Source organism: Leptonychotes weddellii, chromosome 6 (genome assembly GCF_054177405.1).
Source record: "Leptonychotes weddellii isolate Sample4059 chromosome 6, ASM5417740v2, whole genome shotgun sequence".
Taxonomy (NCBI): domain Eukaryota; kingdom Metazoa; phylum Chordata; class Mammalia; order Carnivora; family Phocidae; genus Leptonychotes; species Leptonychotes weddellii.
Genome location: NC_138374.1, coordinates 7,479,074 through 7,505,897, shown reverse-complemented (window position 1 = coordinate 7,505,897; position 26,824 = coordinate 7,479,074). Strand labels below are relative to the sequence as shown.

The 26,824-nt window shown below is 52.6% G+C and overlaps 1 protein-coding gene across 1 annotated transcript; it reads left to right on the top strand.

Annotated features, from left to right (window-relative positions):
• GPR26 (G protein-coupled receptor 26) lies at nucleotides 1-25,084 on the top strand. Its single transcript, XM_006734477.3, has 3 exons — nucleotides 1-683; nucleotides 9,843-9,956; nucleotides 24,094-25,084. Exons 1-3 carry the CDS (start codon nucleotides 16-18, stop codon nucleotides 24,323-24,325), a joined length of 1,014 nt encoding a protein of 337 aa, XP_006734540.1. The 5' UTR covers nucleotides 1-15; the 3' UTR covers nucleotides 24,326-25,084.
• Nucleotides 25,085-26,824: the final 1,740 nt, after the last annotated feature.

The following is a 26,824-nucleotide window of genomic DNA, read 5'->3' as shown; positions in this document are numbered from 1 at the left end:
CGGCGGGCGCGCACCATGAACTCGTGGGACGCGGGCCTGGCGGGGCTGCTGGTGGGCACGATGGGCGTCTCGCTGCTGTCCAACGCGCTGGTGCTGCTCTGCCTCCTGCACAGCGCCGACATCCGCCGCCAGGCGCCGGCGCTCTTCACCCTCAACCTCACGTGCGGCAACCTGCTGTGCACCGTGCTCAACATGCCGCTCACGCTGGCCGGCGTCGTGGCGCAGCGGCAGCCCGCCGGGGACCGCCTGTGCCGCCTGGCCGCCTTCCTCGACACCTTCCTGGCCACCAACTCCATGCTCAGCATGGCCGCGCTCAGCATCGACCGCTGGGTGGCCGTGGTCTTCCCGCTGAGCTACCGCGCCAAGATGCGCCTCCGCGACGCCGCGCTCATGGTGGCCTACACGTGGCTGCACGCGCTCGCCTTCCCCGCCGCCGCGCTCGCCCTGTCCTGGCTCGGCTTCCACCAGCTGTACGCGTCGTGCACGCTGTGCAGCCGGCGGCCGGACGAGCGCCTGCGCTTCGCCGTCTTCACGGGCGCCTTCCACGCGCTCAGCTTCCTGCTGTCCTTCGTCGTGCTCTGCTGCACGTACCTCAAGGTGCTCAAGGTGGCTCGCTTCCACTGCAAGCGCATCGACGTGATCACCATGCAGACGCTCGTGTTGCTCGTCGACATCCACCCCAGGTGAGCGGGGGGCGGGGGGGCGGGGGCAGGGCCGTGGGAGGGGCTCAGCTTGGGGAGGGCTCTTGGTGGGAGGAAGGGGGTCCTCGTGTCCCCCCACGCCCCAGCTTGTGGCCTCGAGCAGGCCCCTATGCCACCGAGCCTCCATTCTTTCTTCTGAAAACTCAGGTCGGGGGAGGGACCAGTCTGCCGGGGGTGCTTAGAGCATCCACAAAGCAAACCACCAAAAACGTGGGTGAACCAGTATGTACATTTTTTGAGGCCTCGGGGTAGAAAGCAGAGTCAGAACTTTGTTGGACTTCTGATACTTCTTTGATGTGTTTGTAGATTTCACTTTAAACAGCACACGAGAAGGCAGTGATCTCTGCTCACTGCTTGAGTCCTTTAAAGGGTTCTAATCAGGCCCTGAGAGTGTGGCTTAGATGCTTGGGGAGCCCCTCGAGAGCTCTTGTGGGAACGTGCTGCTTTTCTGGGTCTTTCCTTTCTCTGTGTCTGGCACTGCCTCTGTCTCCTGATCCTGTGTGTGTGAGAGAGTCCTTGGGCTGCACCTTCCTCTGTGGATCCTTAAAGGAGCATCTGAAGGGCTCTTGAGGGAACTGGAGGGGGGCTTCTCCTGCTCTTCCCAAACGGCACTGCCCTGCGTCTCCCAGACTTGGAGGCCGGAGGCACCTGCAGAGGGAGAGTGTCACCCACGAGGCTCCTGGGAAAAACCCACCCACACCACCTGCACCCTCACCGGGCCACTGTCTCAGAAAGGCAGGTCAGGGTGGGCATTTCAGGTGCAGCCACTCCCTAGGAACTCCTGCCATCCCCTGGAGCATCTCGGGGAAGGAAGGAGGAAACTCTTAGCTGAGGTGTCCTGAGCTCACCTTGGTTTTCCTTATGGGAATAGGAACCCAAGGAAGGAAACAGCTGGTGGTGTCTCTGAGGACTCTGCCGTTTTAGATCCCATCACCCCAGGGAAGGGCAGCCTTCCCCTCTGTCGCCCAGGATGGCGCAGAAAGTGAGCTAGACAGAGAACTCCTCAGGGGGGTGGCTGGGGGCAGTGAGGGAGCTGGGTCCTTATGGTGTGGATGCCCCTCCCCACCCAAGGAGAAGCAAGCTCGTGGCTGAGGCGGAAGACTGGACGTGCCAGTCTGAGCAAGGGTTCCTTCAGTGTGGGTTGTTTCTGCCCATGAGCAATAGAAAGAAGAGCCCTTAAACTTCACTGTGTCTGCACATGCAAAGGCATGCACGCGTGTGTCCACTGTTTCGTCCCAGAACGGCCCCTCCTCATTCCGTGCCGGGCCAAGGCTTCCAGCCACAGAGTCTTCCCCACGGAATCATGTACAGTGTTTACACGTGAATGCCCGATAGCACAAATACACCAGGGCCCATGAACCCACGTGTGGACACGTGTGAGCCGCACGCACACAATCGCACGTGTTCGTGTGTAGACTGCACGTCTAACAGACGGGTCTCCACATGTGCACATGTCACAGGGGACATGTATGCACACCGACTACAAAGACACGGCTGACTCACTGCCCGCATCTGTTGACGGTTCAGTGTCGCTTTCGGAAATACTCCGCAGCCGCAATTGCAGAACTGTTCCCCCTTGCCATCTCCCGGGACGTGAGGACCTCACTTTAGAAGGCGCATCCCCAGGACTTGACTGGGGCTGTTTTAGAAGCTGAGGGAATGTTGTTGAACAACCGGGACTAGAACGATTCCTATCACGGGCCCTCCCACCATGAGTCTAAGCAGAGAAGGCGTTGAACCAGGAGAGGAATCCGTTCTTATTCAGACCAGTGCAAGTCCCATCCCTGCTGCCTTTCCACGTTCCAGAACAGGAGGGGCCGTGGCTCCTTTTTAGCCCATTTGGGATATAAGGCCATCTCCACTCTTGCAAACCTGTCACTGACTCCAGGCCAGCATGCTCCCTCTGGTCCCCTCTGGGGGAACCTTGACCTCTTCGAAGCCCCGGGATGCTTTCAAGAGCCCCGACTCGCAGTGCCATGGGGCCGTGCGGGACCAAGGGATAGCGCTAGTCTGCACCGGGGTAGAGGAAGGGCTCCTGGGGCAGGGATGGCCCTCGGCCAGCTCAGACAGGCCCCACTGGCCGAGGGCCAGCCTGAGGTACGGCGTAGCAAGCAGATGTGACGGCACTGTCCCTTCAGTGAACCCCACCCGCCTTCTGTGTGGAGTCAGGTCCCCAGAGCAAGAGCGTGGGTGATGGGCACACACAAGAGGGCACCAGCTTCCTCGCAGCTGATCCACAGCCTTCTTTCCTGGCAGCTCTAAACTCTGCCTCTCTGTAAAGGAGAAACTGCAGAGCTAGCTCGGTCTGACGGAGAAGGCTGCCCCTCGAACCTCCAAGCCCTAGGCACGAAGGCTCCAGAAAGATCAGCCAAGCCTCCTGGGCTGGTGTGGTGTTGACAGCCAGGGGCACCTGGGGATCAGCAGAAGCCAGCCTTCCTTATCTGGACAGCCAGGGCGGCAGGTGGAGTCATTGCTCGCTGGAAGTTTTCCTTAACAGCCACCACACTAACGGCCTCCTGAGACTTAATTGGGAGGGACTCGTTTTTGAGTTCCCTGAGGCCCAGGGTGACGTTTGTCAGAAAGCTCCCTGCTGGGGCCTGCTCTTCCCACAGAGTGTTTAACCCCGTGAGTGGCAGTCTGGACTCCTTGGTTTCAACAATGCCAAAAGACCCTCTGGTTTAAATTAAATCTGTCCTGAGAGACGTTCCCCACTCCTGTCTTCCTGTGGTGGTTTTTCAAGTTGCGACATTTATAAAGCAATTAAGCATTCCTAATATTTATTACCCACCTGGTCCTCCGATTGCTCCATTTGCTTGGTTCTGTTCTCCCAAACCACAGCTCCGGACGAGGGATGGTGGGTCCTCTCCCTGGTGCTGAGAGTTGTGGGCTTTCACCTGACGTGGGACAAAGGTGGGTGCCGGGACACCAACAGTAACATCCCTGGTCCCCCAGTCCAGCTGAGGGCCGCCACTCACCGGGATGGGTCGGGGACTTCTCCACGGGATGGTGAAGCACACTCATCCTTGTGATCAGGGTCTACAGAGGGTTGGCTAAAGGGTCCACCCTGGAGGGCGTCCGAGCTGTGGCATAGAAAATGGAAGGGCCCATGGAGATAACCTCACTGTGCCCTTGATTTTACAGGTGAGGAAACTGGGAGACCCAGGGAAGAAGGGCAAGTGCACTTGCCTAATTTAACAGGTCTAGGATGTTTCAAGCCAAAATTTGTGCCTGGTTCTGACCCTAAGATTTATAGATGGGACAAAAGTGCAAATAGAGGCTCATAAACCATCTATATAAATATTTAGAAGTTCTAAATTAAGCTTACAAACTGTTAAATGAAATATGTTCTATCCTCCTACCTTGACAAGTATACATTTATACCACTCTGCAAGGCTGGGTTCAAATTTAGAATGCTCGGGCTCCTTGAAGTTCAGCCTCGTCCATGGTGGGGAGAGCTGAGCTGGCTCCAAGCACACAGCCCCTGCCTCTCCTCCCCACCCCTGGCTCTACCCAGCACCACGAGGAGCCTCCATTACTCAGGCACCAAGCGAGCACACCTGTGGCATTGTCCGCCCTCGGGAGGATGGGCCTGGGGAGGGTGCCTGCTCACGTTCTGGAAGTAGAATCGGGGCATCTGGGCAGGGAATTCCGGGTTCCGGGTCCTTGGAACTTGATCTAGGATGGATGATGTGGGCTCTGGGTGGGCACATGAAGTCTTCATTTCATGGGGAGGGGCGTAGTCCCCCTCACCGTCCAGGACCCAGGATAAGGTCCCCTCTTGTGAGATCTGAGGACATGACTTTTCACACTAGCATCCTGACCCCAAACTCAAGGTCTGCTCCACCATCGGTCAGCCTGTTCCCTTGCCTTTTGTTTTGTTCTCTTTAAAAGCCAGAAAACAAATCTGGATTGTCCTGGGAGTACTTGGAGCGTGCGTTCAGGACCGATTGCGGTCATCTGGAGACCAGTGAGGGCCCAGACCATTGTGTTGGGCATGGTGGTGTCAGGGACTGGAAGATTTTGGCTGTGATTGCCTCATTTATTCACTTCAGATATTCCTGGTCTTCTCTGTTCATTCTGCCATTTATTGGCGCCTACTGGGGACCATCTCTTTGGCCCCACATGTCACGATGCCAGAAAGCCCATCTCTTTGTCACAAGAAAGCTGTGTCCTATGGCAGCTCTCGGGAAGCCCCACGCTGGTGCACTTGCTTGTACTTAGGGAGGATGTTGCTGGCCAGGGGAATTTGGGGCCCCTTACCCTCTGCACTGCAGAGTCAGCCTACAAGTCTGAGGACTCCAGCTGCTACCCCTGTGCCCAGAACTATCTGGAGAGTGCATTCCTGTGGCTAGATGCAGCTTGCTTATTGCTCTGTGATCCTATGGAGGGCAGTGGGATCTGGGGAAACACCCCAGATCCCGGAGTCAGGAGTCCTGGTTCTGTCCTAAACTCATTGTGGGACCCTGGGCATGGCGTAAACCCGGCTGGCCCTCTGGGTCCTCATCTTCAAATAAATAAAATAACAGCTCACAGGGCTACAAGATGTCAAGGAGCTCAGTTTTGCAAAGCTGTCGTGGGGGAAAAAAATGAGAGCAAGTGCAGAGTGATTTTATTCTGTTGTTCTGGGCGCAGGCGAGCTGCTCTCATCCTGTGCTTCACAATAATGATAAGCAAGAGGGTTGCACAGCTGCCCTGCCCTCCTTCTCCTGCCATCCCCCTGGCCTTACCTGGAAATCGGGGAGGGGGGCCTCTGGGCAGGGAAGATGGATCCGTCCTCTTGCAGGAGTTCGGGGAAGCAGCCGTGTGGTTCCTGACCAGGAGCGCCAGACCGGGAGTCAGTACCTGGGTGCTAGTTCTGCCAGCATCTCACTCTCTGGGGGAGGGGGGCAAGTTCCTCTCTTCTCTGAGCCTCATTTTCTCCATCTGTGAGCTGGGTTAGGTGGATGAGGGGGTTTCCCATACTAGACATGACTGTGTGACTGTAGGGTCTAGCCAGTCCGTCTCAGAGCAGAGACATGCCTAGGCCCGTGTGGATGCTAACCCAGACATGCATCCACCTCGGACACATGCGGCATGCCAAGGGTCATTAAGACAGTATCCACTGGGTTCCGGGAGGCCAGAGAGGGTCACAGAGCCAGCACGAGAGTCAGGAGTCAGCTCAGACCTCCTTCCTCTGGCATGGCCCCTGGTTGCTGCTCCTTCTGTCTTTCTGTCTGTCTGTCTCTCATACATGCACAGGGCAGAAAGAAGACTTTTATAGTGGGAGGGAGCCCTGTGGTTTTGGAGCTCAAGATAGTGCTGGAACATGGTAATCGTTCAGTAAACATGTTGAATAGATAATAATCATGGTTAGCGTTTATTGAGTGCTTACTGAGTCAGACACTGTCCTAGGTACTTTTTGGATGTTAATCTCAATAAGACCCTAGGAGATATAGGTACTCTTAGAACTGTCGTTTTAGAGATGAGGAGGCTGATGAACAGAGAAGTTTGTAACTTGCCTAAAGCCACACAGCAATTAAGTGGCAAAGCCTGGATTTGAACCCAGACGTCGGGCTCTGGGGCCACATGCTTACTACCACACTATTAACGAGAAAGGACTCCAGGTTAGTGGAAGCTTTCATGGTCTTGCTTTGTCCAATCGGCTCAGGATGTTTAAGGCTCACTTAAAAAAAATCGGTTTCAGAATAGGATTCTACCATCATCTCTTTTGAGGAGGTCACTTAAAAAGATGATTGAGACTTAATTTTCTAAGAGGTTTTTTAAGGGCTCATCCCTTCATACCACATAGACGGATTAGGTGTTTTCTGGATGTCAGATGTTGAGCTTTGAACTGTGGGCACCCACAGAAGTAACTTGTCCATGCAATGCTTCCTGCTATTCAAAGCTTTGCAGGAACAGAGAGAATTATTCCCCACAGATTTTGACCGTGTACAGTAGTGACGTTGATCATTCCAGTCTATACAGTGTCCATTTTATTCCTTTCAGGTCACTGAAATGTGTCTGGTTTTCTTCCCAAAGACCTCCGAAGCTTTTACCAATATCTGCTTTTAAGTATTCCTCATGTCTTTAAGGAAGGACTATCTGGCGCAGCCGGGAAAGGGGAGACAACTGGGTCCTCAGCCCCTCAGCAGGGAGTTCAGTCCCTCCTGGGGGTGCCGGAAGAAGCTCCTCACTCCTCAAGAGCTTGCTAGCTGATGAGTCAGTTCTGTGCCTGATAAATGGTAGCTCTAGTTATAGCTATTATGAAATTCCCCTTGGATAAATGAGGAACCAGATTCAGAGAGGTTTAGTGACTTCCCCAAGGCCACACAGCAATGAGGGCAGAGCTGGGACTAGGACATCTCACTCAGAGCTCCTTCATTCATTGGGGTTATTCTGAAGCATCTGAGAAATGGACAACATCGTCAGGGTCACAGATGGGAGGAGGGCCCAGCCCCAGTGCCACCATCAGTTTCTTTGGGGTACCCTTGATGTGGTGCTCATTTTTTAGGAGATACCTAGAATGCCTTATGCTTCTCAGGGGCTGAGTGTACCATGATGGCTCAGGATACCCAGCTCATGTCCCAAATCTCCAGCAATTCTCAAGTCAATTACATGAACGTTTGGGGGGAAATATTTCAATATTAAAACAAACGGGCCTGTGTTATGGAGAATATACCAAACACACATGCCCTAGGGTGACCATTGTCCTGGTTTGCCGAGTACTGACGGGGCTCTCTGAGGATGCAGGACTTTGGGTTTTAAAACCAGGACAATCTTGGGCAGACCAAGATGAATCGGTTACCTCATGGCACCCAGACATCCTGGGTGGGGACCTGTGCCTTCTCTCCATGCCCACCCATATCGTGCACATGTTACAAGAGCCAGAGGATGTTGGTAGAAGACTCTGCAGAGACCCAAGTATAAATGGGGAGCCAGGAGATTAAGACTGACTCTTGCTGGGTGACCTCAGACAAAGTCCCCCAGTCCTCCTCCCCCACTGGCTGTATTCTTCAGATTTTCTGGATAAGATGATGCCCTGGTGCCTCCCAAGGGGTTGGTGAAGACCCTCCCACTCACTGGGAGATGACACTCAAGCCTCCGAAGTCAGATGGCCTGGGTTCAGATCCCATTATCACCTGGGGCAACAGACCATCCTGGATTGCTCTGGGTGGAGGCAGGTTTTCCATTTTAAAACTGGGCCAGTCCCATGCAAAGCATCCAGGATGCGTGACTTTCTGTGCTAAAACCAGGACAGTGCTGATTACCCAGGACAAGTTGGTCATCCTATCACCGCTACTCACCAGCTGTGTGATCTTGAGCCAGTTACTTAACCCCTCTGTGCCTCATCTGCTTATTTGAAAAAAAAAGATTATAGTTGTATCAGTCCTCAATGTATAGAGACATTGTGAGCATCAATAAACTAATGCACATGAATCTCCATCAAAGTGTCTAAAATGGGACGGGTTAAAGCCTCAAGAAATGTGGGTTTTTATTAATATTAGTTATTATAAATTAATTAGTAATGTGATTTAATAGTAATACTTTTTCAGCCAGTGTGAAACCTGTTTGTACAAAACCAAACTCCAGTTCCCAACTCTACATTCCAAGGCAAGGGGAGAAAGTCCTGCAAGAATTTCAGGGGCCTGTTTTAATTCAGTGTTAAAACAGTAGTCCTTGTGGAAGGAAGGGGAGGTCGCCCTGCCATTCATGCTGCTTGTGAACCTGGCTCATGCACATTCCCTCTGCCCCTTGCTTTCCTTGAACAGACTGGCCTAATTCTGGAGCCGGGACTCTATAGGAAGGGCCTATATTATCGGCCAGATCATCTCCACATCCTGCGCAACTCTGTCTGCAGTCTTCCTCCTTGTGCATTTTTGGAATAATGTGATTTATTTTAAAAATACACAGTAGATGGGGTGCCTGGGTGGCTCAGTCGGTTAAGTGCCTGCTTTCGGCTCAGGTCATGATCTCAGGGTCCTGGGATTGAGCCCCGCATCGGGCTCCCTGCTCAGCGGGGAGGCTGCTTCTCCCTCTCCCTCTGACTGCCCCCCGGCCCGCTCATGCTCACTCTCTCTCTCTCAAATAGTTAAAATCTTAAAAAAAAAAAAAAAATAGTAGAAACACCTGCCCACCCGGAATCCCATGGAATGGAACATGTGAGACCTTACGGCTGGACTGGCCCTTCGGGCTCTCTGACGGTGGTAACGGACAGCTCGCTGGTGCTCATGAATTACCCTGTGCCTACAGGAAATGGGTTGCACGAACCACTTCTCTCAGTTGGCGTGAGATGTCAGTTCTCGGAAGTCCCTGGAGCTGGTGGAGTCAGGACCGGGCTGTGGTTAGAAGCATAGGCAGCAAGCTCCTGATTCCATCCTCTAAGCTGTGTCCCTGATTTCCCAGAGACTTAACATTCTCTTAGCTTCACTGAGCTTGGTCCCTGAAGGAACCAAGTGACTCCTCCCTGTGACCCCCTAAGGCAGTGTCTATAGCTGCAGGCAGGGCTGAGGCTTTGGGATGGAAGATCCAGGACTGAAGGCGTGGAGGAAAGGAAGAGTCCAGGTCAGCCCAGGTAGAAAGGACCAGCTTTGAGAAACAGACAAGGGTTCAAATCCTGTCTCCATTTACCAGCTGGGCAAACCATTTGGCTTCACTGAGCTCATACTCTTCACTGTAAAACAGGGCAGGTGAAACCCACGTGGCAGGTCGAGCACACCTGGCAGCATGAATATCAGTAAAGACAAGAATTAGAGATACTACTCAGAGAATGTAGACTCTGGTGCTGGCATGCAGTGGGTGATCAGTGAACTTCATGAGTAGTAATAATGAGAATTTATGTTTACTCGCACTTGGGCCTTGTGTTAATTGCTTTATGTGCTTTACGCATTGAACGCATTCCGTGCATCTGTGTGCTTTTTGCATTTAATTTTCCAAAGAGCCCTTGGTGGCATTTTATTATATTACTATGCACATTTCACAGATGATGACCCTGAGGCTTAGCAATGTCACGCACGTGTCCTAGGTCATGCACGTGTCCAAGGTCTCACACGCCTATGGCCGGGACTTGAGCTCAGGTCTCTCTGGCCCCTCCCGGAGCCCCTGCACTCAAGGCCCTGCCTGTGTTCATTAATAGCAAGTCATCCTCCCCTCTCTCATGCGCAGTGTGCGGGAACGCTGCTTGGAGGAGCAGAGAAGGAGGCGGCAGCGTGCCACCAAGAAGATCAGCACCTTCATAGGGACCTTCCTCGTATGCTTCGCGCCCTACGTGATCACCAGGTGAGCCTCACCGGCCGGACTGGGGCTTTGGAGGGCAAAGCAGGGCCCACGTGACCTGGAGCAGTCACCGGCCTCTCTCTTGAACACATGTTTCCAGAGGGGCTGTTGGGGTGACAGTTTACTTCACAGGTTTGGTGAGAAGGAGGGCGCATGCAGCCTTCAGAACCAGAAGGGATGGGAAAGACTCCCCTTGATTCCCAAATCACATCGTCTAACCCTGTAGCCCCAAGAGCCCCAAAAGGAAAGGAAAGGGGAGAATGGACAGAGGAAACACCTTGCCCTGGTTGGGTTCCTACGGCCCACTGGGCACGGTGTGGCCCCGCTCCCCAGGCGTCCTCTGCCTGGACACCCTGGTCAACAGCAGGCGCCACGTGCCATCGGCCCAGGGGGCAGGGAGCTCACCCCATGCCCAGCCGGGTAGGCCTGCCTGTCCCGCCGCTCTGGCCATCTTCGCTCCCATCCGCCACCGCCTGTGCCCCGAGGTGCAGCTTGCTGGCCGCGGGGCCGTGCGTTCCAAAAGCCAACCTGCTCTAGCTGCAGGATTTTTCTCTTGTGCTTCAGCCAGGCAAAAAGCATCATCCCATCAGTTTTGCACACTAGAGGGGAAAAAGAAACCACAACTCTGTATCCAGAATGGCTTCACTGTTTACGAAGTTGACGATAGAAAGGGACTTTGATGTTTGATTAGGAAGTAGATGTTGAGCCTGGGAAGTAGGATCTGTGCAGTGTGTGTGTGTGTGTGTGTGTGTGAGAGAGAGAGAGAGAGAGAGAGATTGAAAGAGGACACAGCCCAGCATCCCAGCATCCCGTGGTGTCCTCAGCTGGCAGGCGGAAGGGACCCCCTGCCTGGCTATCTCCTAGGGTGGGCTTGCATGCTCTGGGGAGGAGGAGCCCACCGCAAGGTCTCCCTGTTCCTCTCGTGCATCCTTATCCTGAGCTGACATCTGGTTCCCTGTAGTACCATCCGTTTTCTTTGACCCAGGAGGACATCTGTCCCCTCCTACTAGGGGCCCTACTCCCCCATGGCAGCCCCCATCTTTTCTTCTCTTGGAGTGTCTTCCCCTATCTCTTCACAGCCGCCTTCTCTGGGGGAAATCTCGCTTTGCATGTAGGACCTGGGACGGTCTGCAGGTCTCTGGGTAGGTCTGACTTGGGCAGAGCAAGAGCCGTTAGTTCTTCCTTCTAGAACCGTCGACTAGACCTCCCCTCCCCACTACTGACATCTTGCGTGGGATCCCCTTTCGGGGGGGGGGCTGCTCTGTGCATTGCAGGCTGTTAGCAGCACTGTGTCTTCTACCCACGACTCGCCTCTACCCCGCCCCTGCTCCCCAGTGTTCACAACTAGAAATGTCATCAGACACCGCCCTGGGGATCAGCATCACCCCTGGGTGAGAACCCTTGGTCTAGATGCGCCACATCCAGCCAGGATCCCGGAGCTTGCATGGATCAGGTTTTCCAAGGGGCACGAAACCCAGGCAGAGACAAGCGGGTTTCTGTTGCTGTCCAAGGGCGGGGCGACAGGGCGGTGACCGGCATGGGCTCTGGAACGTGCCCACTTGGGTTCAAACCACAGCTGCACTTCTTCGTGCAGTGTGACCCTGGGCCAGTGATACCACCTCTCTGAGGCTCCGGCCTCCCATCGAAGTGAGCAGTGCCTGCCGCTTAGGGTTGTTTTGAGGATTGAAGCCTTTGAGCATGGGGGGCGTGGACAGCACAGGCCTGGCGTGGATGACATCTGTGGTTGGCACTCCCTCCCTTGTACTTGTGATGGGCTGGTGCGTGCAGTGAGGGGATTAATCCAATGAGGAAAGAGGCAATGGGAGGGGAGGGCAGGCAGACGGCTCTCCTCTTAGATCCCACTGGAGAGGGGACCTGTGGGCTAACGACGGGAACTTGAACCCTCAGAGGAGCCTAGGTAATGTGGCTCCAGCTTTAAACTATTGGATTTTTCTCTGGCTTAATCTCATTTCCCAACAAAATTTTCCTTTTTTTCTGATTATAGCCTGGTTCATCTAATGGTGCCCAGAAAATAATGTTTCGGTAAAATTGATAGTAGATTCACAATGCAATATGTTCCCTCCAAATGGATTTGATGCATTTGGGGTTTTTAAAAATATTCATAGAACTGTTCCTCTTTTATGGGGATGAATGGCAACTTACTAAGGAGAAAAAGCTATGCCCAGAAAACCTCATACATACAAAATACGGCTTCGGGGAAGCCACCCGCAGGCCCACTGCCGCCACCGACCCAGCTCCTATCTTGACTCTTTCTTTTTGGGGGGGAGTGGTAAATTTTAATTTTATTTTTTTATTGAAGTATAATTAACATACAGTGTGGTATTAGTTTCAGGTGTATAATATAGTGGTTCAATAATTCTGTGCATTACTCAGTGCTCATCTGACAAGTGTACTCTTGATGCCCTCTATTTCACCCAGCCCCTGCCCACCGCTCCCCTCTGGCAACCACCACTTTGTTCTCTGTATTTAAGAGTCTGTTTTTTTGTCTGTCTCTTTTTTTCTTTGTTTCTTTTTTGTTTCTTAAATTCCACATATGAGTGAAATCACATAGTATCTGTCTTTCTCTGACTTGTTTCACTTAGCATTATACTCCCTAGCTCCATCCATGTTGTTGCAAATGGCAAGATTCCATTCTTTTTATGGCTGAGTAATATTCCATATATATATGGAATATTATATATTATATAATATTGGAATATATATATATATAAAACATCTTCTTTATCCATTCATCATCAGTCAGTGGACAATTGGGTTCCTTCCATATCTTGGCTATTATAAATAATGCTGCTATAAACAGTTGTTCATATATCTTTCCAAATTAGTGTTTTCATTTTCTTTGGGATATATCTCCAGTAGTACAATTACTGGATCATATGGTAATTCTATTTTTAATCTTTTGAGGAACCTCCATACTGTTTTCCACAGTGGCTGTACCAATTCGCATCCCCACCAGCAGGGCACAAGGGCCCCCTTTTCTCCATATCCTCGCCAACACTTGTTATTTCCTGTGGTTTTGATTCTAGCCATTCTGACAGGTGTAAGGTGCTATCTCATTGTGGTTTTGATTTGCATTTCCCTGACGATGAGTGATATTGAGCATCTTCTCATGTACCTGTTGCCCATCTGTCTGTCTTCTTTGGAAAAATGCCTATTCAGGTCCTCTGCCCATCTTTTAATTGGATTATTTGTTCTTTTTTGTGTTGAGTTGTGTAAGTTCTTTATACATTTTGAAGATGAACCCCTTTTCGGATATGTCATTTACAAATATCTTCTCCCCTTCCGTAGGTTGCCTTGTCACTTTGTTGATGGTTTCCTTTGCTGTGCAGAAGTAGGTGTAGTTCCAATAGTTTAATTTTGCTTTTGTTTCCCTTGCCTGAGGAGACAGATCTAAAAAAGTGTTTTTACGGCTGATGTCAGAGAAATTACTGCTTGTGTTTCCTTTTAGAAGTTTTATGGCTTCAGGTCTGACATTTAAGTCTGTAATCCATTTTGAGTTTATTTTTGTGGGTGGTGTAAGAAAGTGGTCCAGTTTCATTCTTCTGCACATGGCCATCCAGTTTCCCCAACGCCATTTATCGAAGAGACTCTCTTTCCCCCACCGCCACCAGTCCACCCGGCTCCTGTCTTGGCTTCCTTATGTGAACAAGGGAACCGTCCTAAGCAAACCTCATAAAATATGCAAACATTCGCTCATTTCATTCCAGCACACATTTCTCCAGCACCTTTTCTGTGCAGAGCATAAAAAAGACCCTGCAGAGGAGGCGTGGGTTGGTGAGGTCCTGCAGGAGACCCCCTCTGCAGAGACACTGACCCCGTAGATATGGCCCTCGCACCCGGACAGAACACTATGTGACGTCATCCGATAGGTACAGGGTCCAATGTTTCTGAGACAGGAGCAAGCTCGCCTGGCTGGAGCTTCCTGGACCAGCCTTGTGAAGTAGGCTTGGCAATGCTGGAGGGATGATCCAAGCCGAAGGGACAGCATGAGCCAGATTTAGAGCCCTGCATGGGGTTCACCAGTCATGGTTTCCTTTAGAGCACTTGAACATGGCCTGTATGAATTGAGATGCACTGTAGGTATAAAATGCACACTGGGTTTCCATGGCTTAGCATGACCAAATATATATATACTTTTTATATTGATTCCATAGGGAATGGTGATATCTTGGATTAAATAAACTATACGATTAAATTTAATTTCACCTGCATCTTTCCATACCTGTGGCTTGCCGTCTCTTCCTATTGGACAGCACTGGTCTTAGAGAGGTCTGGGGAATGAGGTGTGCTGAAGCCCTTCCTCCCGGCACCGTCTTGCCCTTGACTTCTAGCAGCTCATATCATGTGTCCTTCACTCCCCTGTGACCCCCGTTCCTGCTGCGCTCCAAGAGTGCTCAGGACTCTCTGCCTCCCTTCCTTCCGTGTCCAGTGTCCTGCCCAATATCAGAGTTTATCAAGAAGCATCCATTGAGCAACGAAGTCACTGCCTCCCTCCACCACATCAGGGGCAACAAGGCAGGGGCTCTTGGACAGCCTGAATGGGGGGACATCAGGCCCCAACTAGGTAGCAGGGAGCAATGTTTGTGGCTGGCACGTAAACACAGAGTTAGTCCCCATGAAATTATACCTCTCTTGGAACCACCTGCTCCATCCACACCCCTCCTATGAGTGAGGGGAGAAGAGATTCTGATGAGGTGCGTCATGTTTATGGTCACGGGAGGCCCCAGGCACACCCCAGGGGGTTGGGCATGTGCCCGCATGCTCATTACATGTGGGGAGTTCTGTGGGCTCCAGGTATGTGCTGGGCGTGGCCCAGGTCACATCAGAACCACAGTTCCACGGCCAGGGTGTCCACACTGCCAAACAGGGTGGGTTGGGGCAGGGTTTGCTCTCATATTCACCCCCAGAGAACCTGCCCCAAACTCTCCTTTCTTGCTGAGAGTCTGGGCCAGGAACCACACACTGAGTACAGGGAGTCCATCAGATCACCCTATTGTCACCAACACTGGAATGCAGGTCGCTTCAGGTGGTGATGGATTCTCCTGCTCTTTTCAACTAGTTTCCAAGTGTACAGTTGACCTCCCACCTCAGTAGAAGCTGAAGACAGACTCTGTTCCCAAAGCGTAGTTCAGGATTTAACTCCTTGCTGGAAGTGATTCCTTGTGGAGAACCTAGAGCCGTGGGTGTTGGAAGCGGAAGGTCCCTTCCTGGGCATCTCGTCCAGGGAGCGCAAGCTGGCTGTGCCTTGGGGGCCAGCAGGAACCCACAGCCTGTGCCCAGTTGAGCACGTGCTGAGAGGCATCGTGAAGCCAGGCCGGGAGGGAGTGGGTGAAAAGGGCAGTGAATGAGTGCCTCCCCTGCCTGAGGAGAGGGGCAGCGGCTGTGTGGTTTTCAGTTCCTAATCAGCTGCCATGGGTTGCCAACTTGGCTTCACATTAGCATTACCTGGAGAGCTTGAACCCCCAGACCTTACCCGGACTTCACACTGGACCAGTTAAATTAGCATCCCCAGGTGTGGTGCCTGGCATTGGTGGTTTTATTTATTTTTTTTAAGGATTTTATTTATTTATTTGACAGAGAGAGACAAAGTGAGAGAAGGAACACAAGCAGGGGGAGTGGGAAAGGGAGAAGCAGGCTTCCCGCTGAGCAGGGCGCCCGATGCGGGGCTCGATCCCAGGATGCCGAGATCATGACCTGAGCTGAAGGCAGATGCTTAACAACTGAGCCACCCAGGTGCGCCTGGGACTGGTGGTTTTAAAACCTCCCAGGGGATTCTAATCCTGAGTGGTATTGAGAACCACAGCTCCAGTTCTCACACACACACACACACACACACTCACACACACACTTCACCGATGAGGAAACAAGCCTGGGTTGTAGGGGGCCGTTGCATTGCCTAGAGTCTCGCACTGAGTCCGTGCTGCATCTGGGCCTCCAACCTTAGTGGGCTGTCTACCAGCTCTTCAAACTCTCAGAACACTCCAGTGGGTCTTCGCAGACCCCAGCCCTCCCCTGCTTTCTCACTCACGTCTGCGGCTGCGGCATGAAAGTATCTTGGCATGCAAAGATTGCTCCCTGACTCCCTTCCCCAGATCCCTCTTGCCCACGGGGGTAGGTCACCTTGTCAAATGACCATGTTGTATTGGGATTCTCCAGAGAAACAGACAAGTAGGACAGACACATAGGTCGATAGATTGACAGAGCGATAGATCATAGAGAGAGTGTGAGAAGTCCCCCAATCTGCCCTCTGTAAGCTGGAAACTCTGGAAAGCTGGTGTGTGACTCCGTTTGAATCTGAAGGCCCAGCCACCTGGGAGAGCTGATGGTATGAGTCGTGGCCAGAGAAGCTGAGAGGAGATGTCCCAACTCAATCAGTGAGGCAAGAAAGAAAGGGGCAAATTCCTCTTTCCTCTGACTCCGGCTCTATTCAAGTCCTCAGTGGGTTGGCTGAGGCCCATCCAGTTGGGGAGGGCAATCTGCCTTATTGAGCCCACTGATTCAACTGCTAAGTACATTTGGAAATGGAATGTTTAGTCTAGGCACCCGTGGCCAGTCAAACTGACGTGTGACATTAACCATCACACAGGTCCTCTGGGACTCAGGCAGCCGGCTGCCCCTCAACAGGCCTTGTGGAGAGCCACCCTGCCCTGGGACAGGCAGAAGCCCTGGGAACAGGGCAGGGGTGGGCCCTGGAGAGTTCCAGAGCTCAGGATGAAGGAGGTCACCTCCTTGGTCACACGATACAGGCTCTCCTGGGGGCGGTAGGCATCTGTGTCTCTCCAACCTGCCAGGTGCTTGGTTGATGATGGTTCAAGTGAATTGAGCTCAGCGGCAGTCTGAGGCCTAAAGAAGCAACCAGAATATGAGGCGGGTGTGGACCGTGCCAGGAGTCAGGTCCCTGAGGTGTGTAGAGCTCCTGGCTTCACGAGGATTAACAAGCACCAGGAGGCAGCATGTCGGGCAGAGGTGGGCCCGTGGGAGCTAGGAGTTACGTTCTGGCACCAGGTTAGCTGGACCTGACATGCTGTGCCTTCTAGGCACTTTCATGTTATCTTCGTGGACCCTACAGTGCTCCCGAGGGGTGGGCTGGGCAAGCCGTGGGAGCTGCACTCTGCAGACGGGGGAACTGAGGCACAGAGAGGGAAGGAACTGCAAAGGTCATTGGGCTCACAAGGCACAGGGAGCGGGGCGGCCTGAGGCCAGCCTTGGATAGCCACGGAGCAGCCCCCGGGACTCTCCGGATGCAGCAGCGATTCATTGTTCTCTACCTCGCTCCCTGCCCGGAAATGACAGTCAAAACCACCGAGGCAGCAACTGCCAGACCCTGTGGAATTCAGAGAGGAAAAGTCAAGAACCAGAACCAGCTCTGGCTCCGAAACGAATCCTATTGAGTCCCGCCTCTGTGCCTGGACCTGCGCCACCCTCCGTGCCTACGTCCCATCCTCATTTCGAGATGAGGATACTGAGGCTCAGACAGGTTCTAGCCTCGCCCGATCCAGGCATTGACTCAGCCGGGGTCCCAGCTCGGGTCTGCCTGGAACCAAAGCCCGCGCCGGGTCCCTCGCGCTGCACTGCTCTGCTTCTCCTCTGGGAGCACAAGAGCTCCCGCCTTCCTCCCAGAAGGAAGTAGGAAGGCACTCGGTGCTGTGACCCACTAAGAACCAGAAAGATGCTTTTTGGGGGATGACTGGGAGCCAGCTGTCCAGGTGTCGCTTAAACCCGTCATTGAGCTGCCAGCTGGGAAGTTCATCTTTGCCCCCCCTCTCTGCAGTGACTGTCTATCCACGTGACCTGTTTTGCTGCTTGCACCCATTCCAGCCTTATAAATGGGGACGCGTGCAAGAGGGCGGGTCTGCATCGGGACCACCGTGGTGAACGCTGGGAGCTGGCAGAACTGGAACGCTGGAGAAGAGAAGGGGCTTCTGCTGTGAGCTCTGCCAACTTTTTGAGTTGATCAGGAAGATCTGGCTGGCTGGGAGGGGGTCCCCAACTATTCCCATCTGCTTGATAATTTTCTTAGGTGGGAAAGCATCATTCCTGGGTCAAGAACCATTCAGGTCTTCAGATAGGTTCTCAAGCTCCCCTTCTTGGAGAACACGAAGTCTTGATAACTGCACCTGTCACCTCTCATTGGACACTGTAATGCACCGAGGGGTTCCCAGGACATACCTGATTGCACCTAGTACTGCTCTCCTATAAGGTAAGTATTAGAATCCTCGTCTTACAGAGGTTCAGAGGTGAGATGAGTTACCTCAGGTCACAGGAGTAACAACTGGCAGAATTAAGGGTTAAAGGTCAGTGTCAAGCCTGTTGGCAATAATTTAGCCTTGCAGCCATGCTGCATCTCCAAAGCCTGGGGACCAGGCAACTGGAAATATAGAGATGCCCATCTACAAGGTGGATGCCCATCCAACTTCCATCTCAGTGTGAACCCCGACATAGCACCCAGACTCTTATGGGTAAAGGCAGGTAGAAGTGGTGGGTTTGCATGGGGTCACCTCTGACTACCTGGCTGAGAGCAGCTTGGGTAGACCTGGAGTAGGGCCCAGAGGCCATCAGCTCTGGCAGCTGGACCTATCAGTAGACTTGGTTGGCACAGTGCGGACCGTGCAGCAAATACCTTTCAGAAAGACAGTCCCACCAACTGTCCCAACCAAAGAGCCACTTATATGTGCACCTTGGGGCATGTCAGATGACCGTGGAAAACATTTGGAAATCTCCACCTTCACTCTTCCTGGGAGTCACTACCTTCTATTACACACTCATACCGGCTCCCATGTCCTTGAAGCCCTGATGGGTCACATTTGACTTTTTCCAAGTGTTTGAGCAGGGTCTGAAGATCTGCAACAGATTCTCATCCAAAAGCTCTAATTAATTTTTTCTGAATTAAAATTCACTTGTCTAGAAGCATTCCTAAGGCTATTATCTCTGCAGCGACATATGCTTCCAAATAATTATGGTTGTCCCAAATCACCGGAGTGCGGCTTTGAAGCATTTAGTGGATCTGACAGCACCATTGTTGTGGCTTTTCAAAGTCACGGAATTATGGAGATGGCAGAGCGGTTTAATATGCAGGTGGTTGTCCAGTGTTCGTATTCTTTTAATAAAATGCCTTCCATTCTAATGTCTCATGAAAATGTTAAGTGTCAGCTTATTACTTACAGGTCTTCAAACACATAAGTTCTCCAGGAGTCTTGGGAAGACATCAGGCTGGCTTCCCAAAGAATGTTCTGTGGCCCATGTTGCCTTTGGTGCACAGCGTGTGTGTGTGTGTGTGTGTGTGTGTGTACATGCGTGTGCACAGCATCGGGGGGAGGAGAGATGAAGGAGGTACTGAAGATGTACAGAGAGGGTGCTAATTTACCGCTTTCCAAGCAAGAGTTGAAGGTAAAGGTCTTTGTACCCTGGAACCGGGTCGAGGAGCTGGGAGGGGCATCCTGGCGCCAGGCAGGCACGTGGTCGCTGGTGCCCACAGCCCAGCCTTCCAATCCTGGGTTTTCCAGGCCACGCCATGGTTCCTCCTCTGTACAGCAGGGGGGCCTCTATCAGGGGTTTGAGGCAATGTTTGTGAAGCCTTGAGCCCCAGGGGACCCGGAATGGGAGCTGAGTCTACAGCTGTTGATCTTACTGGTCTGTCCTCAGCCCAGAATTTAGTTTCCTTGGAGATTCTCATTGTTGAGCAGAATGGAGACACTGGTCTCTCTGGAGGTTCAGAAAATGTCTTGGAGTTCTGGCAAAGGTACCCCATCCTCCCTGCGGGGACCAGGACTGCCAGGCTGCCGGGTGGGGATGAGACATAGGGGTGAAGGGTGAGGGGGCAGGGGCTCCCCGGCCTCATCAGCCCTCTGTGGTGACGGCCAGCACAGGGACCAGCCAGTGACCTGGATCCGAGGGCTTCCTGCTGAGAGAGAGGAGCATGGCTCCCTGGAAGAATCCCCCTAACAAATACAGGGCAGAGGGGTGCAGAGGTGGGGCCAGGCACCTAGGACTGGTGGAGTGAGGCGCGGGGAGGGGACCTGCGGGGATCTGCTGTGCATCACCCTGAGTCAGAAGAATATCCATCTCTGGGTTCTGCTTCCGACGTGTGAACAGGCCCCAATCCAGTGGCATCTCACACCTCCCCCCATCCTGGCAGTGCTCAGACGCCCCCGGGTACTCGCGGCACACCCCTGAACCACGTGCAGCAGAAGCACCTGGAATGCTGGAAAAGCGGGCTCCCGGCCCTCTTCCCCTCTCCCCAGTCTGCCCTGCAGACCCGGAGTGTGGGCTCTCACCCCAGGGGGTTTGAGTGGGGAGCTGTGTCAGGGCATCAGGGGCAGGAAGCATAAACGTTTCCCCCTGAATAAAGCCTGCTGGCAGAGGTTTTCCTGATTCGTATCCCAGGCAGTAAATACACGGAGAGTCACTTTGGTGCTTGATGGAAGGTCAGGGATGGGGGCCAGCAAGCTCTGCTTCCTGGAGGTCGAAGAAGAGGCAGTGCCCAGTGCTTCTGCAAACGCTGGGCTGTACCTCGCTGCACACAGGGCTCTGGGAGCGGGGCAGGGACTCAGGGCCTTGTTGTGTTGTTACAACCGGCCCTGCCTGACCACCCCCTGCGTCCCCAGGGGCTTCCTCATTGGGTGTGTATTAGTTTCCCAGAGCTGTTGGAACAAGCTACCACTAACTGAGTGGCTTCAGCAATAGAAGCGTATTGTCTCAGTTCCAGAGGCTCGAAGTCCAAGATCAAGGTGATGGCAAGGTCGGCTCCTCCTGAGGCCAGGGACAAGGGAGAATTTGTTCCAGGGCCTTCCCCTGGCTTCTGGGATCTGCTGTCAGCTCCTTGGCTTGTAGGAGCATAGCCCAGTCTCTCTGCCTTACATCTCCGCATGGCCATCTCTCTGTGCCTCTGTGGCCAAATTACCCCTTTTATAGGGACACCGGTCATGTTGGATTAGGGGCCCACCCAACTCCGGGCTGACCCCATCCTTACTGATTACGTTTGCAACAGCCCCACTTCCAAATAAGGTCACATTCTGAGGTCCTGGAGGTTAGGACTTCAACACAGGAATTTCGGGGAGACAGTTCAACCCACGGCAGGTGATACAACAAAGTGTACCACATTATGTATACCTAAGCCCAATAATCCCTAAACTCGGGGCTCGTGGGTCAGAGCCATCCAGGGCAGGAGAAGGGAGTTCAGTCATCCACCAAGCGCTTTTCCGTTTCCCTAAAGAGAGACGAGGCCCAGAATGGCAGGAACGTGCAGCATGCAGAGACCTTGCCCACACGGAGAAGAAGACGTATCCGAACAATAATGCCCCTTTCCTGGAGGGGAGGGCGCTCGGAGGGGCTGAGCAGAGCTAGACCTGGCGTAAGATGGGCTGGAGGATTCCCTCTGCACTAGGTCATCTGGAGGGGGCCACATGGTATCCCTGCTCAGATCTAGAATGAGAAAGAAGCAGTTGTGGCAATGTGGAAATCCCGGGCCCCTCGAACAAATGGGGACCTGGAACTGGGAGAGCTAGGTGGACACAAAGCCAGTCACAGCAGGTGCACAGTGTGGGGCAGGGCTCCACGTGCTCAGAGGTGCAGGAAGTGGGTCTGCCCGCCACCACCTCTGAGCACAGAAGGGGGTGGCTCGGCGGCAGCCCGGCCCTGCCCCTCCACCAGAGCAGCATTCAGGCTGTGCAGATCCAGAGCATCTCTTTGCCTAGAGGCCCTGATGAAGGCCACACACTGGCTTTTCAGAGCAGGAGTCACTGTGTGGACCATGGCCAAGGGCAAGTGACAAAGTCCCGCGCAGCACGGAACCCGTGGAGAAGGGGTTCTGGGTCTGGGGGAGATGTAGAACTCCTCTTGTCCCGTCTGCGGTGCAGGATCTGAGCCCCAGCACTTGGGCTGCTGTTGGTGGAACCAGGTTTCCGTGTAGGAGCCTCTGGCTCCCTGAGCCTGGGTTTCTTGGTCTGTGAAATGGGAATAATTCCCGCTCTACAGGATCATTGTAAGAGGAGAGACTGTGCACGTCAAGTACTTTGCCCAAAGGAGACACGCAACTAACTGGGAATTATTATTACTGAACCTGGCAGAGAATTGAGACTTTACATAAAATCTCTGAGAAGGAAACAAAATAAGTTTTCTCTTAATTATCTAGCAGTGAAATTTTACATCGTCTCAAATCATTTTATTCTGTGAAATCTACAGAACCTGCAAATAATCATGTTGATCTTGCCAGATGGCTTAATGATATTTGGCTCTTTTAATAAGTCCTCTCGGGAGAGCCAAGAACACTAAGACTGAATTTAGCGACATACAGGAGAGCAGACATTTTGGAAAAGCCATTTGCCATCACATAGCAGCAATGTGTTGGCATTCAGCTATTTCATTGTTATTATTAGGTGTGAATTCTAAATTCAGGGTTTTTGTCCCCTTAAAGTCATCACTTCCCAAAATAGGTTTCTTAAAAGTGCAGCTTTCCCAAATGCTAACAGCTCCATTTCCCCATTCAGGCTAACGAGGCCATGAGCAGAAACGAGGCCACGTTCTCCCACGAGGTCAGAGAGCAAGGGTAGCCAGTGGTTCTGGAAACAGGAAGCCAAACAGGGGGGCTTCAGAATGGGTTCATTAAGGGTCTGTTCCAAAAAGGGGTACTGCGGGACCTCTGGGTGGCTCAGTCAGTTAAGTGTCTGCCTTTGGCTCAGGTCATGATCCCGGGGTCCTGGGATCGAGCCCCGCTCAGTGGAGAGCCTGCTTCTCCCTCTGCCTGCCGCTCCCCCTGCTTGTGCTCTCTCTCTCTGTCTGGCAAATAAGTAAAATCTTTTTTAAAAGGGGAGGGCATGGCAATGGAGGCTTGAACCCTACCAGCTTTCTCTTCCTTCCCTTCATGAGCTTGTCCTCACAGCCTCAGCCCAAAGAAAGCCAAGGAAAGCACTCCGGTTGGCGGCACAGAGTGACGGCCCAAGCTCAGTCTGTTGTGCGGCCTCACCTGGGCGGCCCAGCGCACTGAGAACCGCTGCTGCCTGCCATCATGCAGAGAGCACGGGCCCCGGGGGAAGACAGGTGCCGGATCCCAGTTAGAGCACAGGAGGCGGACCTTCCTCTCTCACTCCCTGCTGTGTGACGCTGGGTGACCCCTTCTCCTCTCTGGGCCTCAGTTTCCTCATCTGGCAGTGGGCAGGGAGAGGGTAACTTGGGATTTCCAAGCTGTGGCCTTTTTGACCTTACATCCATGCTGGATAAGGTCCAAATATGGCCACCGGAGCTGGACACACTTGAGAGAGAGTAAGTGGCTTGATTTGGGGGGAATTCCATTTACACCGAGGAAGGCTTTCACTTCCTCACAGCCTGGCGTTACCACCATTGAGTGGAGTTTTTCAGTGGACACGGGGGGACTTTCAGAAAAATGCCCCTTTGAGACATGGGCTGTATCTCCCACGTATCATGAGGTCACTTGAGGGTCCCCTGACTGCTGCCGTGGCCAAGGGCCACCAGAATCGGAACCCCGGGAAGAGGCCTTTGTCACCTACGGATTCTTCCTGATGCAGGATATACTTTGAGCTTTGCAGAATGGTTGCAAAATTATTCTCAGCCCTCCCTCCCAGGCAACCTTCTTAAGAGGGTGGAGCTGGATTTGAAGCAAAAGAATCAGTCTCTTCTAGTTGTAGAGATAATCTTATTCAACCGCCTCCTTTTTCATATAAAACCAACAGGCCCAAGGAAGGGAAATGACTTGCCCAGGGTCACATAGCAGGACGGGAGCAGAGTTGGAGCCAGCGGCCAGGACACAATTAGCCACTAGCCTGTTTCTTAGGTAAGCCTGGGTTCCAGAGTCAGACAGACCTGGGTTCAAATCCTGCCTTTGTAGTTTGCTGACCATGTGACCTTAGGCGAATTACTCAACCTCCTTGGACATCTATGGCCTCACACACAAAATGGAGGCAGTCCCATCTCCTGGGGTTCCCCGAAGTCACACGTGGAAAGTGCATGGTTACTGCAGGAGCTGAAATGAACTAAGGGCCTGGTGGATGTCCACCGTCCATCCCTGTTACTGCTGTTAAGTTGTAGTCCAGGAGGCAGTCCCAGAGAAGCTGAGGCTTGGCCAGGAGGCTGTGCTCTCGGTAACGGGCTCCCCGTGTCTCCGCAGGCTGGTGGAGCTGTCCTCCTCGGTGGCCATTGGCTCCCACTGGGGGGTGCTGTCCAAGTGCTTGGCCTACAGCAAGGCCGCGTCTGACCCCTTCGTGTACTCCCTACTGCGATATCAGTACCGCAAAAGCTGCAAAGAGATTCTGAACAGGCTCCTCCACAGGCGCTCCCTGCACTCCTCGGGCCTCGTGGGCGACTCCCACAGCCAGAACATCCTGCCGGTCTCCGAGTGAAGGACGCCGCTCTTGCTGGAGACTGAGGAATGAGACAGTTGGTGAGAAGCGGGGAGGGAGGGCTTGGGCTCCTGGGTGGACACCCCCAGCTGCCACCCACCTGTGCGGCCAGCGATTCCGGTTCCCTGGCTCGCAGGGGCCCTGAAGCCTGCTTCCTGGTTCCTCAAGGGCAGAGGCTGGACTGTCCCTATTTTGCACCAAAGGATGACCATGGTTGCTCACTCTGGGTTTTTCTTTCGGAGAAGCTCCTTTGGGCTCCTGGACTCACCAGAGACTCCCCAGGAGTGACGCTGAGTCTGGTCTTGATCAAGGACACGCGGTGCTGGTGGCAGGTGGGGAAGCATGGCATCCACCTGCTTCCTAACCACTAGGCGTTGGGCTCCATGCTGAAGAATAGTGGTGGTCTCCACGGGACATCAGTCATGCTGAAAGTGCGGTTGGCAGTGGCCATTCGGCCTTACGTCCAGGATGGCTGCTCTTATCCACGTGGAAGTGGCGGCTGCTTTAACCCAAATATTATCCAGCTGGGACTCACTAAATTGTGCTCAGCTGGGACTCTTGGGACCCTGAGCCCAAGGGGAAAATGTTTAACAACTAGCGGCTGCCCATTTGTTGCCGAGCAGTGGTCTTAGAGATGGTTACATTGGATTAAACTCTGGTCCCCCACATCCCCGCAAAAGCTAACGTCTGTGTGTGTAGACAATCTTAGCATGAAAATGGTTCAAATAGGCAGGTAATACATGTGATAATGTTCTTGGAGGTCTGACCTTGAACTCACCTTCTTCTGATTCACACGTCATAACTATTGGAGCCAAGGAGAGGCAGGAGGAAGGTGGCTGCCTGGTGCCCCCACCCCTGGGTGTGACCTGATTTTGCAGGAGGCTTTTCACCTTGTCTCACACATCTCGTCCGGCACATTCTGTGAGAGCCACCCACAAGAACTGACCTGAGCAGGGTTTTAGCGTTGGTTCTAAGGCACTGGGTTCCAGGATCCCCCAGTGGCTCCACGTCTAGTCTCCGTGAGTCTATCAACAAGAAGTCGAGGCTGTCCCAGGTGATCAAGAAAGTGCCCTGTGCTAGTGAAGGGAGAGTGACATTTTTATTGACAATGATAACTTCAATACATATGCCAACCCACTGGCAGCCCCATCTTGATTTATGGAAAACCAAGGTGAGTGGGCTGAGATTTCTGCCCATCCGTCTTTGTTTATTATTTTGGAAGACGTGTGAATGCTAAGAGCAGTTATTTCTTGGTCCTCTGTTCTGATGCCTCTAGGTAGAAAGGGTGGGGAGCCACAGACTCCGAGGGCTCATTCTCTCTTTCCAGCTCTGTGTGTCCTAACTTTGGAAGTGCAGGGGGGAGGACATGGTCCAGCAGGGACCAACTGGGAAGAGCCTGACACTTTTTACTGCCAGGGGTCCCCAGTATGGAAAGACAGAGAAGTTTCATGCACATCTCCTTGAAAAGATGTTGTCTGATTTACCTTAGCTTCCCATTTAGAAAACAGATAGCTGAGCCTGGCCTAGTCTTGCCTACTTTCAAGGTCTTCATGGAGCCTAGAACAGGGACAGATGTAGCTTCCCAGGCCTTGGCACCTGTCAGTTATAGTTGGAGGTGTGCTCACACCTGCCTCGAGGAGCCCGTGGGGCACGTTCTCCCCCCAGTTCCATGTTCAGGGACATTACGTTGGTAGCTTGAAATCAGCCGTGATGGGAATATTTAGGCCAAGAAAATCAGCAAAGTCTAAAACCAGGACTTTTGCTCCACCGAGAGCTGGTTGTTCAGCACCTAGCCGCACACCACTGCCAAGACATGACATTGTGTGTTCCTGAAAACTTGCTCTGATTCAGAGCACATTCGTTTGAATCGAGTTTGAATCACAGTAGACATTCATTTTTGTGAACTTTCCTAGTGACACGCAGCTGTTCACTCCCACCCCGCTTGTCCCAACACCAAAGGTACCGATGAGGTTGAAAACAAGTATGGAGTCAAGAAGATAGCCACAATTGAATCTGACAATCTCCCTTTTCACGCAAATCTTCTCAAAATTGGGCAACAGAGTAGTGACCTAGTAGATAGGCCACTAGACAGTCAAGTTCAAGCAGCAAAATGTGTTTTCATCGATGTCGGGGAATGACTCTGTCAAGTCCTCTTTCTGCTTGTTCTATGTTGGCAACCTATTATACTCCCAGATGCAACTAGATCTCTTTTACCTCTTCTTGACCTAAAAAACAAAGCAAAACAAAACAAAAGATCTGTCACCCACAACACCACGCATTTTAAAAAGATACATGTCATAATTTTTGCCACGCCCATAGACTGCTAAAACAAAACCCACAATAAAACCGGTTGTATCGGCATTATGTAGACAAAAGCCCAGATAAGTCAGCCAAGGGGGTGTTTTCACTATTGTTCAGACAGGCATTAAAAGCCAAGGAGAAGCAAGGAGAAAAACATGACATTAGGGGTCAGCACCAACCAACTCTGCTGTAATTACC